The 12,488-nt window shown below is 42.1% G+C and overlaps 2 protein-coding genes across 2 annotated transcripts in view; one reads left to right on the forward strand and one right to left on the reverse strand.

Moving 5' to 3' along the window:
* The window catches only part of LOC101956690 (metalloprotease TIKI1), a 39,142-nt gene extending 31,977 nt beyond the window's left edge, over nucleotides 1-7,165 (forward strand). The window contains 1 exon segment of the mRNA XM_078027898.1: nucleotides 5,310-7,165. The gene's annotated coding sequence lies outside the window, so the exon portion shown is untranslated.
* Nucleotides 7,166-9,272: 2,107 nt separating this feature from the next.
* The window catches only part of Dnah6 (dynein axonemal heavy chain 6), a 263,669-nt gene continuing 260,453 nt past the window's right edge, over nucleotides 9,273-12,488 (reverse strand). The window contains exon 78 of the mRNA XM_005335870.5: nucleotides 9,273-9,543. Within this exon, the coding sequence (XP_005335927.2) occupies nucleotides 9,440-9,543 (104 nt within the window). The 3' untranslated portion in view covers nucleotides 9,273-9,439. The remainder of the gene's footprint in view (nucleotides 9,544-12,488) is intronic.

The following is a 12,488-nucleotide window of genomic DNA, read 5'->3' on the forward strand; positions in this document are numbered from 1 at the left end:
TTCCTTCTGGTTGATCTTGCTATTATTTGTGGTGGTGCTGTAGGCTCCTGGAATCCCTGATTGTGGCTCCTAAACTATAATGCCTCCTGTCCTATGTAGAAACATCTAAGAAGAGAATTTCTCAGACTAGGTTGCTTTTGTTGGAAAGTGATGATTGGGTAGTAAGCACTCATTCAATCCCACCAGCCTGCTTGCTTCCCCACGGAGCACCTTTGCATTTCTCCATAGGTGGAAACTGTCTCATTTTCCCCAGACCAGCTCCCATCCTTTAGAATCCTGTGCAAATGTCACCTCCTCTGGGAAGTCTTACTACATTGGGAGTTTGATGTTCAGGTTCTTTCTATCCTTAGCTGTGGGACTGAATGAGTGCTTACTGATTCAGTAACTCCCGGCAAACTCTCCCGTTGCTCTCATTTTCAGTGTCCTCATCTCCAGTGAAAGTGGGAAATGGAAAGAGCATTTCTGAGGCCTCTAGGACCCTGGGCAACCTTCCCGCCACATTGCCTTCCCCCCTATGCAGCTCTGATCTTACATTGCTCTGATCTCCAGTGTCTTCATCTCTGAAACACACTTATCATGCCCTGCCTGCCTTGCAGGGCTGTCATGAGGCCCAATTTTAGAACCTCTCTGAAACTGTACTGTGATGCACAGTTGGGAAAGGGATAGGCAGGATGATTTCTTTGTTCTTGGGTGTGTGGCTGGGGAGTATATTGGGTGGCCCTGCTCATTTTGCTCACTGTAGGCTGTTTTATGAGCAACAACACAGTGCTGGATGTGTTGCGTTGCAAAGGCCATGAGAACATGCCCTGGCTAGATGTCCCATCAACAATTGGTTGTATCTGGGTAGATAGCAGCAAGGGGATTGGCTGCCTGGGCGCCAGGGTGGCTGTTATCTTCAGTGGCTCCAGAGGACCACAGCATGGTCATTTCTTTGGGGCCCAGGAGAATGGTCATTAGATGGACACTGATGGACATTAGATGGCTGGGGTTGTATCAGACATGGGTGACTGGGTGGGTACTTGGGACTGCTGAGGGTGCTGTGAACTCTTTCTTAGCAGCATTTAGGGGGAAGGGAACGTGGAGGGAAGGTTGCCCAGGGTCCTGGAGGCCTCAGGGATTAATGCTCTTTCCATTTCCCATTTTCTACAAGGCACTTGGCTTCTTCCAGAAAAACCTCCTTGGGATTTGTTGTTCTCCTTTACCATGGCCATGGCCCATTCCAGGCGTTTCTCTTTCTGATTCATTCTTTACCATTCTGTGGGACTAATCTTTCAAGTATCCTCTACTCAGAACCTTCCAAGATTACTTGTTCTCTTTAAAAGTCCAGTGTCTTGGCATTCAGATCTCTTTTCTAGCATTACCACTTGCATCAGAAAATCTTCTATTCCTGCTATGTTACTGCCTTTGCTAATGCTGCTTTCCCTGATTAAAGTGCCATCCCTCCCTGAGTCAGCTCTACTGCCTGCCCAGCCACTCTCCTGCCTGTTCTTTTCTCAGATCTGGAGGGAAAGCCCTGCCCTGAGTGGTTCTCTGCTTGAGGCAGGGAGACTGTGGGTCTCCATCTATTGGATTGTCTTCCAGGAAGGTTGGGGTGCTGACTGAGCTGGGGCTTGACAGCTATCCCTTCAGGGTACCAGAGAGGACTTGCTCAGGGAGTGTGTGTGTGGTGTGCATGTGTGGTCTGTTGTGTGATGGATAGTATGTGTGGAGTGCACATATGTGGTGTACATGGTGTGTATGTATGTGTGTGTGTGTGTTCTGTGTCTTGTTAGTTGTCTAATTCTGCCTCTAATCCTGATATCAGCCCCTGGTGAAAGGAAGGTGAGGAAACAGTATTTATTTATTGATTCTGTTTTGGTGCAGTCACTCTGGAAAACAGTATGTAGATTCCTTAGAAAACTTGGAGTGGAACTACCATTTGACCCAGCTATTTTAGTTATATTTGACAGCAGAATATATTTTTATATAATTATATAATCATGGAATGTATTTTATTCAAGTTAGGATTCCATCTTTATGGATGTACATGATGGTGTGATGGTGGGATTCACTGTGTTGTTTTTATATATGTACGTGGGAAAATTATGTAAGATCCATTCCACTGTCTTTCCTTTTCCTATCCCCCCTTCCTTCTTTCAATTCCCCATTGTCTAATCTACTGCACTTCTATTCTTCCCCTCACCCACCCATATTTTGTGTTATCTTCCACATATCAAAGAAAGCATTCAACCTTTGGTTTTTTGGGGATTGGCTTATTTCAGTTAGCATGATAGTCTCTAGATCCATCTACTTGCTAACAAATATAATAAGGTCAATATTCTTTATGGCTAAGTAATACTCCAGTGTGTGTGTGTGTGTGTGTGTGTGTGTGTGTGTGTGTGTGTTTGTGTATGTGAATAACATTTTCTTTATCCAATCACTTATTGAAGGGAACTTATTGGTTTCATAGTTTAGCTATTATGAATTGAGCTTCTATAAACATTGATATGGTCCTGTCACTGTAGAATGCTGATTTTTAAATGTTTTGGATATACTCCCAAGGAGTGGGATAGCTGGGTCAAATGGTGGTTCCATTCCAAGTTTTCTGAGGAATCTACATACTGCTTTCCAGAGTGACTGCACCAATTTGCAGTCCCACCAACAATGTATGATGTACCTTTTCCCGCACATCTCACCAACATTTATTGTTACTTGTATTCTTGATGATTGCCATTCTGACTGAAGCAAGAAAGAATCTCAATGTAGTTTTCATATATTTGTTGACTAATTATATTTCTTCTTCTGTGAAGTGTCTGTTGCAGTAGAATGAAATTTAGCTCCTGTTTTCACCCTGCACAAAACTCTGCTCAAAGTGGATCAAGGACCTAGGTATTAGACCAGAAACCTGTACATACAAGAAGAAAATGAAGGCCCAACACTCTAACCTATCATTTCAGGAACTGATTTCCTTAATAAGACTCCTAAAGTGCAAGAAGTAAAATCAAGAATCAATAAATGGGCAATAAATGGGATGGCATCAAACTAAAAGCTGCTTCACAGCAGAGGAACAAACAAAAGTGTGAAGAGCCTACACAATAGGAGAAAATCTTTGCCACCTGCTCCTCACAGAGAGCATTAGTTTCAGGGATAAAGAACTAAAAAACTTAACACCAAAATAAACAAACAACCCCACAAATAACCGAACCAATAAATGGGCAAAGGAACTGAACAGACACTTCACAGAAGGAAACTATTTAAAAAAGCTGTCCAGGAGATGGTGATGCACAGAGAGGAATCTGTTCTCTCATCAAGCTGAGATGCTCACATTTTTCAGTAGAGAAAAAGAACATTTATTGATGGATTATCAGGTGGTAGTCAGGTTCTTGTAGACTCTTCTCAAAAGCAGCTGCTAGGTGGAAATTTCTATTTAATGATGAAAACACTGTGAAAGGTCACACAGCTAGTCAGAGCCAGGATAGAAGTCAGACCCCTTCACCTCCAAAACCCTCTCTTTTTGCCCTTTCTCCCATCTTCCAGCCTTTTCACCATTTTTCATGTATTTTCCTCTGCTAGGGATTCATTCACTATCCTCAATCCCAGTTCTTGCTATTGGAATCTGTGACTTCAGTGTATACACCACATCCTCTACTCCTACAGCCTGGGGTCACCCTCTTCATGATCCCAAGTTATTTGGTTTGTGCTTCTGTATAGCTTTGAGTAAGAGCTCTCTTTTTCTTCTAGAGCCTTCAGGATAAGTATCTATTTTTTCTCAAAACTAAGTTCCCAAAAGTCTCTATCCTGGCACTTGGCATAAAGTAGGTCTCAACTAGAGTTGGTTGATTTGTAAATATTATTATTGTTGTGATAACCCATGGGCACTCATTTAGCCAGTGGCAGTATATGAGAGATCTAGTGATCAACTTGCTAATTGTGGTTCTTTGAGGCAAAGGTGGAGGATAAGATCTCCAAAGGAGCATCAGAGAGAAGGGGCCAATGGGGAAGGGTTAAGGGCCAGAGTAGAAAAACTGTGTGCTTAGCACTGATTGAAACATACTGCATAGGTTGTCTGATCCTCACAGGTGAGATGTTAACTTTACCTAAGTGTCAGAAACTCAGAAAGGTTAATAATCTCAACCAAAGCTCCAAGCCTGGGCTTTTTTCTAGATACCACATTCTTTAAATTCTCCAAATCTTGGAGAGCCTTGGGTAGGGCACCCTCCTTCTGCAGGCCCAGTTTATTTGTTGCTGCAATGAAGGATTCATCTAAATGGTGTCGCAGTGTGTGCCAGGTATTGTGCTAAGGAGAATAATAACTATAATAGTTCCTGTCCTCTAGAAACCTTCTAGCTGTGACTTTATGTTTATGGGGTCTTCAGAATCAGAGTAAGAGTAGTGCCCTTTTGTTTTCTTTCTCTTCCACTTGAGGAATTACTTTTTTTTTTTTAACTTTGTATATGTCTTTCCCTTGTTTACTTCTCTTATACCTCTTCCCTTTTTCATACATTATGGTTAATAGTAACTGATCTGTGAGGTTCTGTCAGGCTGTTAGAGTTGAGGCCAGCTTCTGGCAGGTAGACATTTCATCAAGGTTGAATCAAGAGCAGAGTAAATGATTTCTTATATGCTGGTTGTCTGCACTCACATCACTGGGGAAGGAAAGTCCCCCTGCTCCCCTTCTTAGGCAGATAGATGGGAGCATAAAATCCCTCATGGCCTATATCAGGAGATAATGAGTAGAATTCTTCTCTTATGGCACTCTTTATCCCCCAACTAAATCCTTGATAAAAGTCCTCCTGTAGGAAGAAACTTGGCCCTTCTGATGGCTTAATTTTTTTCACTGAAAGTGGTGTTTGGGGACTGTAATTACCTTTAAGGGGAAAACTAGAAGCAAGTCTGAGTTTCCCATAAGTTGTAAAAATATATGTTACCTTTGGGAGAGATGGTTTAAAGGCAGACCTGGTGAGAAGTGTTAGAGGCCAGCCCTATGAGCCAGCACTTCACATGGGGATCGGGTGGCCACCAAGGGACAAAGAACCTATTTCTATTCTAATATAACTTCTCAAAAGAATACAAGAGGGTTAAGGGTCACTTTTTTTTTTTTAGAGCAAATGGCACTTAAACAGTTTATCTTTAAATGCTATAATCTTCATTGACTTTCTAGATAGTACTCACGTATTCATGGTTGGGAAAGTGCAGTAATTATATACAGTTAAAAAAATCTTTGGGTTTTCTCCCAAAGGACAGGAGATTTTAAGAGAACAGGGTGAGGATATGTGGAGGGAAAAAAAAGGTGTCAAAATAACCAATTTTATGGTGGCTTTGTGAACCAGGTGTCCTTGGCAGGATCATGAGGTCCTAAGCCACAGGAGCAGGAAGGACCATGCTATGCAGCCCTCCCCTTCCACCCTAGTTTACAGAGAGGAGTAAGAGCCCATCTCACACTGGCTCCATTGGACATCTTTGCCTCGGAAGTGCCAGTCTTGGCAGCACTGGCACTGGAAGCCCTGTCTGCGACGTGCTGCCCCATGAGCCCTTGCCTGGGAGTGCCAACCAACTTGGCTAGTCGGGACAAAAGTTCAGGAAGAAGTGGAGGTGCCTGATGCTGAAGCAGTGGTTCAACAACCTGTGGGTCTTCCTGGAAGAGAGGTGAGACAGATGGGCAGAGCCATGCTGGCATCTCTCCTTCCCCTGAAATATGGGTGGTGAGCAGACCTAGGTGACTGTTAAACTGGGAGGGCTGGGAATTGCCCAATCAGGGAGCAGCCTTTCCCAGTCATTTCTCTTCTGTCCTGTGCTGTGATGTGAATCCAGATCTAAGGTTGCTGTTGCTGCTTCAAGCCAGGGCAAGGGCCACATGTTTATGCTTGTGAGAGAACAAATGTGGGGGCTGGGGTTATGGCTCAGTGGTAGAGTGCTTGCCTAGTATGTGCGAGGCACTGGGTTCAATTTTTAGCGCCACATATACATAAATAAATAAAATAAAGGTCCATCAACATCTTAAAAAACAAAAAGAACAACAACAAATGTGAGGGTAAAGGTAGGTCTTTTTTAAAGTAGAATGAAGGTTGTGAAGAATTTAATTTTCCAGCCCTTTCTCCTAGCAGATCTGGGAGAATTTTGTAGTTTTGCAGAGCTAGAATCGACTCTGTAGGAATGGGCTTGTTTTCTGAGAGTGGTTAAACAAGGTGCCCTCTGAGGGCTAATGGGTGGATCAGAGTTGGATAGAAAAGTGTGGTTCTGCAGGACATAAAGCTGATAGAAAGGCTGGGATCCACAATCCAGTTAAAATAAACCCAAGCTCATTGAGTTCCTCCTAAGTCTGCTGTTGTAGTGGTGCTATGTCTGTGGGGTGAACCATATAGACATTGATCTCTGCCTTCAAGGAGCTCACAGTATGCCATGAAGCTAGATTTTGAGTAAATGATCTGCAAAGAAAGTGTAGGTGCTGTGGGTGTGTGTGTACTGTGTGTATGAGTGGGGAGCGTGACCAGGAGGAGCCTACCTAAAATAATCCTTGAATCAAGAATCAAATGGTGTGTATGTAGTGTGGGGGTAATTGGCAAGACTAAGTCCTCTGTCATTTGGTTTTCTGGGAGTAGTGGCCAAAGTCACAAAATAGGGCCAAAGATATAGGCAGCCTATCCACATATTAATATCTATTCCTGCCTTTAAAGGGGGGAAATGAAAAACCCAGGGGATGTTTGGAGGAATTGGAGTATATAGTAGGCTTTTGCTGTGCCCCGCTCTTGAATTCCTAGTGCTATGGCCCCACAACTCCAGGTCCCTGTCCTGGACAGGCATATCTCTGCTGAATTGTGGTTCCCTCACCACAGACATTCCCACCACAGCCAGATGGTGGCCAGTACCACCTGACTGTCTCTCTGGACTTCTGCGTTCTTGGGACTGGTGGTTGCTTTCCCAACAGAGACATCCCTCTTGTAGCAACTGGAGGAGCCAGGCCAAGACCTTACTTGAAGGATTGCCATTCCCGCACTCCACACTTTGGTCTGGTCTTGATAAGCCCAACCCAGGAGAGAAGACATCTGAAGAAGAAGCCCAGTGGTGATTCTTCTCCTCCTAACAAATGACCTGGGTTATCCAACAGTGTTGGGAGGGGATGTACAGTTTTGTAACATAATGAGTTGTATGAAAATAAATTGTAAATGAATGGTATGAAATAACTAAATACTGTTTTTGTGTAGACTTTTTTATGATGTGAATCTAAGAGGCAAATAACTTTCGTTTACACCCTCTGAAAACTATCATAGCTTTCTTCCTGGGCTTTGCACTATTCAGCTGCAGATCTTGACCTGTCTCTCCCTCCTTCTGCTGTCCTTCCAATTTGCCCCAGATTTTGGATGCAGGGCAGTCAGTAGGCCATGTATGTCTCGGTTCAAGGTCTGGTGAGTAGGGTACTCCTTGTGCTCTTATAGGTACTTCTTTACATATATTAGTGTGACTTTCTGACATGCTGGAGACTGGGGGGATGGGCAGGCTTTTCAGGGGTGTTGTGAAAGAAGTGGTTTTTAAACTACCCACTCCTGTCTTGTTATTTATTATTTACATGTTTACTGACAATGCCTTTTACAAATAAAATCTTATGGGGGAGCTCTAGAAGTAATTGCAGAACTGCCCTAATTGTGTCTGACATAGGAACATTACCCAGCTCATCTGTCTTCTTCTAATCCCCAAATTTCAGACCAGGATCTCCTCCCTGTGGCAAGGTTCCCTTCTGGTCCTCCTAGGCCTCTGAGTAGCTAACAAAACTCCAAGTAGGTCTGCTTAAGACTTGAGTGGGACCAATAAGAAGTAGTTGTGTTTGCTCTAAATCTGGTTTAGAGTAAGCTTGATTGCCTGGGCTTGTGGCTTTGTCTTCCCTTCCTTTCCTGAGGCTTTCTTGTGAGCTCATTCTCAATCATTTTTGTGGCCTTAACAAAAGTAGTGCAATGGCAATTAGGATCCTTTGTTTCATTTTGTGTCCTGTGTACTATAGGAGGTAGGAGGGCTAAAAACTCCCAGATTTCCTTGCTGCTAGATTTAGATTCTAATGAGACTCAAGGAGTAAGGTTTGGAAGGCAGGAGTGGGCAGAGTGTCTTTTTCTTCATTGGTGGCAGCAGTCATGCAGTCTCCATCAGACATAAGTTTGTGCAGTGGCCAGGCTCTGCTTCATACTCTGGTCACTTCATGGGTGTGGAGCACCTATGAGGTTGATACTTTCCTGTACTTTCTGACTTTGGATTATAGCATCCATGGTGCCTGATATTGACCCTCTGACTTCTGTAGCTGTAGAAGTGCCTTTGTTGGCTCCTATTTCTGCTTGAAATACGCAAGAGTAGTCTTTGCATTGAGTAGTGCATTGAACTCTGATAGAAATGGTATTCCATTGCTTTTTTGCAACTTGAGTCAAGTTGATTGAGAATGAGCTCACAAGAAAACCTCAGGATAGAAAAGGAAGTCAAAGCTACAAGCCCAGACAATCAAACTTACCCTAAACCAGATTTGGAGCTAACACAACTACTTCTTATTGGTCCCACTCAAGTCCTTGAGTTTCTTTTGTCAGAAGTCGAGATAAAGGTAGGGGGCAGAGATAAAATGGGATAGTAGGATCACTGTAGTTGATCCTGTTCCTCCCACATTTTGTAAGGGGGTGGTGTGGCTTTTTCCAGAGGCTCATATATGTGGTTTCCCCAATTTCTTGGGTTATGTTATGGCCAAGGAAGCAATAGTCCTTGTTGGAAGGGATGGCATAAAATGTTTCTCAAAATGGGCTCCTCCACTTATTCACTGGGCCTCTGCTTTTGAGGTGATGGGCTCAAACATACCTGGTGGGGACTTGGTTAGTTTTCACCCAGGTTTATATTAAAATAAAGGAGGAAAATTCCTCTGTACTTGGGCAGGAGCAACCTGCACTTTTATGAAAATGAAGGCCCTACCAAGGTTTGTAATATAACCTCATAGAATGTGGTAACTGGCACCATGGCCAAGATCTTATCTTCCTGCTCATTTTCTTTACCAGTTGTTGCAACAACTGTATTCCCTCCCCAGGTGCTGGGTTCTGAGAGCCTTAATTAGTCTAGAAACAGAAGCACCCAGGGCTATGTGACTAAAGTATACATTGACCTTTCATATGAGTGGGATGAGGAAGGGAGCCAGTGTAGGTGAGGGGATAAGTCCTGACTCTTCCAGTGGGTCCCTCAGGTTACTGATGGGAAGAGGCCTGACTCTCACATGGATGAAGGAACAGGTTTAATAAGTGGGTGCAGAACCCACCATCTTCACATCAAAGCCCGGATTACTAACAGAAAGAACTCAGAACACTTTATTTTAAGTCATAAGAGAAACAGCCATACTTACTTACTACCTTAAGTCAAATCAGAAGTAACATCATTTTGCTCCAATGTAAATTGGTCAAACTTTCCCCTCCATCAGGGAAGACCTCTGGACTAATGTGGTATTTGTTCACTCATTCAGTTGGCAGAGCAAAGCTGATCCCTTAGCAATCCAGTAGTCTTTGGACCGATTGGAGGGTAAAAGGATAGTCACCACAAAGTTGGTTGAATGGCCTAATTAAAGATATAGGGGATGGGATGGGAGGAAGAATTGTTATTTAAAGAATAACTTCCAGATATAAAGAGACAAGATAATGAAAGTTGAAACAGCTGGGTTCCAGACTGCCTCTAACCTGTAGGCAAATAGTCCTCTGTAAGCTTCAGGTTTATGTGCCATAAAATGAAGATTTGAAGCCAACTATAGTAGCACACACTTATAATACCAGCTATTCAGGAGGTTAAGGCAAGAGGATTACAAATTTGAGGTCAGTCTGGGCAACTTAGCCAAATCCTATCTCCAAAAATGAAGAAGTGGTGAGGTGGGTTGGGAGTATAGCTCAGTAGTAGAATGCTTATAGAGCATGCTCTAGGTCCTGAATTCAAGGCCTAGTTACACACATGCACACACATGAAAAGAGTTTAGAATAATGGTCCTTTATGACCTCTACAGCTTAGACTTTATAACTTTATGAGCTATGTTTTAAGTTTTCTGCAGTCTTAACCTAGGGCAGTGGACTAGGATTCAAGACTGAGTTTTCAGTGGCACAAAGGAGGATGTAGTTGTGGGTTGGGCATCCAGCCCATCTGCCTGTCCATCCATCCATCCACGCATTCTTTGTTCTATTCTGTAGTGGTAGGCACTTGGGCTCCTGAGATTAATCAGCATAGTTACAGGTATTTTCTATTTTCAGCTCTTACACATACAATATAAAACAGCACTTCTGCAACTTTTCCATTGTAGGTCTCTGTGAGGGGACCAGGATAAGGTTGAGAATAGGGTCTTGCCCTTGGAATGGGATTGCTACTTATAACACTGCTTTCACAGCAGCCCCCATTTGTGTGAACTTTGGGGAAAGCCCTGATGCCCCCAGTAGATAATGCCTATATCTCCCTCTCCTTACTTTTGTGTGCCATCTCCTTCAGGGTGGCCTTGAGGTGTCTGTGATAGACCTCCCATGCCACAAGCCCCAGTTTGAGGGAAAGCAAGCCTAGATAGTCTTAATATATACTTATTGATTTCATGGGACACAGAAATTTAGTCCAAGGTTCTAAGCATCCCTTTACAACCTCCCCTTACCTTTTCCACACTTCCATGCACACATCCCCCTCAGATAATCAGTGCCTCTACTGTATGAGGCCTCCTCTAGGTATGAGGAAGTACTTGGGGACATAACCAAATTCCTACAGCCATTGAATCTAATTTAAGCTGAATCAGTTTGCTCTTGTCCAGAAATGAATTTAGCTGACTTACAATAATTCTTAATCTCCACATCTCACCATTCCTTTCTAAGGAGCTCATTGTACAATACAGAGATGATTTAGTAGTTATATACAACTGTCTCCAACAGTGGTGATTGGGATTGGTATGTTGACCACATGTCATATGTCCTAGAAGGTGGCTATCAGGTTCTGTGCCAGTGGCTGCAAAACAAGGGTCATTAAAGCAACTATACTGCTATTCCATCAGTGGATGGTGGTTAAAAGGAATTTACCACAGTTTTCTTATAGGAGCTAGGAAAGAAATAGGATGACTAGAAGGAGCTTATGAGTAGCTGAGTGTGTGTATGGAACAGTTGTAAAAATAAAGGTTGTCTTTTCTCAGGGGTCATTGGTGCTTTGTATGCAATATTTGAGAACCTGGCAGGAAGGGTTAAATGGGTTTTAGAACTATGAAGCCAGGTTAAAGGAAAGCTTGCTGCCTCCATACAGGATCAGATGCTGTCAGTGGTCTTAGCTGGACTAGCTTTTAGTGGGGTGAGGGCTGTACCTCGGTGAATGAACATCTTTTGCACCCAAGATTAACTCAGGCCTCCACTGACTTGTATTAAGATATGAACTGGGACTGGGGTTGTAACTCAGCGGTAGACCGCTTGCCTAGCATATGTGAGGCCCTGGCTTCGATCCTCAGCATCACATAATAATAAATAAATAAAGGTATTATGTCCAACTACAACTAAAAAGAATAAATATATATTTTTTAAAAAAGATATGAACTTCCTGTTTCCATCACTCCTTACTCTGAAGACCTGGACATGCATTAGTTCAAATAAAGTAACTTTTAACTTGAACAATGTAGTGATAAATTTTAAGAATGCACTGACCAAAATCCAGACTTACTATTAATGTTTTATCATGTTTTTTTCCTTTAAATATTTTTTAGATGTTTATGGACATGTATTTTATTCATTATTTATATGTAGTGCTGAGGATTGAACCTAGTGCCTCACATACACTAGACAAGTGAGCTACCACTGAGCCACAAGTCCAGCCTTGTTTTTTTTCTTTTAATGGAAAAATCGAAACATAGATAAAGTTGAAGTTCCTTTTGTCCCCATCCTTTCCCCACACATTCCTTGTGTTCTTCAGATTATTTTGAAACAAATACTAGATAACATATACATGTTTTTCAAATATTTCAGTATGTAACTCCTAAAAGCATAAGCACTGTTATAGTAACGTAAGAACTATTATAAGCACTATTATAATAAGCACTATTATAGCAAGAACAAAAGCATAAGCACTATTATAGCAAAACATTAATCATTCCCAATAACAAATATATAGTTATTATTTGAATTTCTCCAATTAGTGTATATGTATATGAGTATATACATATATGTTTTTATAGTAAATATAAATTATATCTGTGTTTAATGGTTAGTTTGATTCAGGTTTCAAATAAGTTCCATACCTTATAATAGTGATGTGTCTCTTAAATCTCTTAATTGGTAGGTTCCCCCTCTGCTTCTTTACCACCCCTAGCCAAGTATTTATTGAAGCAACCAGGGTTTTTGGACCTGTTAAGTTTCCCAGAGTTTGGATTTTTCCAATGACATCCTGGTGGTGATTTTAAACATGTTCTTTTATTCTTGTAAAAGAGTATTAGAGATCTAGAGGTTTGATCATATATAGGTTTCAGTTTTTGGCACAAACACTTCATAAGTGGTGTGAACTTCTAT

The sequence above is a fragment of the Ictidomys tridecemlineatus genome, chromosome 12, assembly GCF_052094955.1.
Source record: "Ictidomys tridecemlineatus isolate mIctTri1 chromosome 12, mIctTri1.hap1, whole genome shotgun sequence".
Lineage (NCBI taxonomy): Eukaryota > Metazoa > Chordata > Mammalia > Rodentia > Sciuridae > Ictidomys > Ictidomys tridecemlineatus.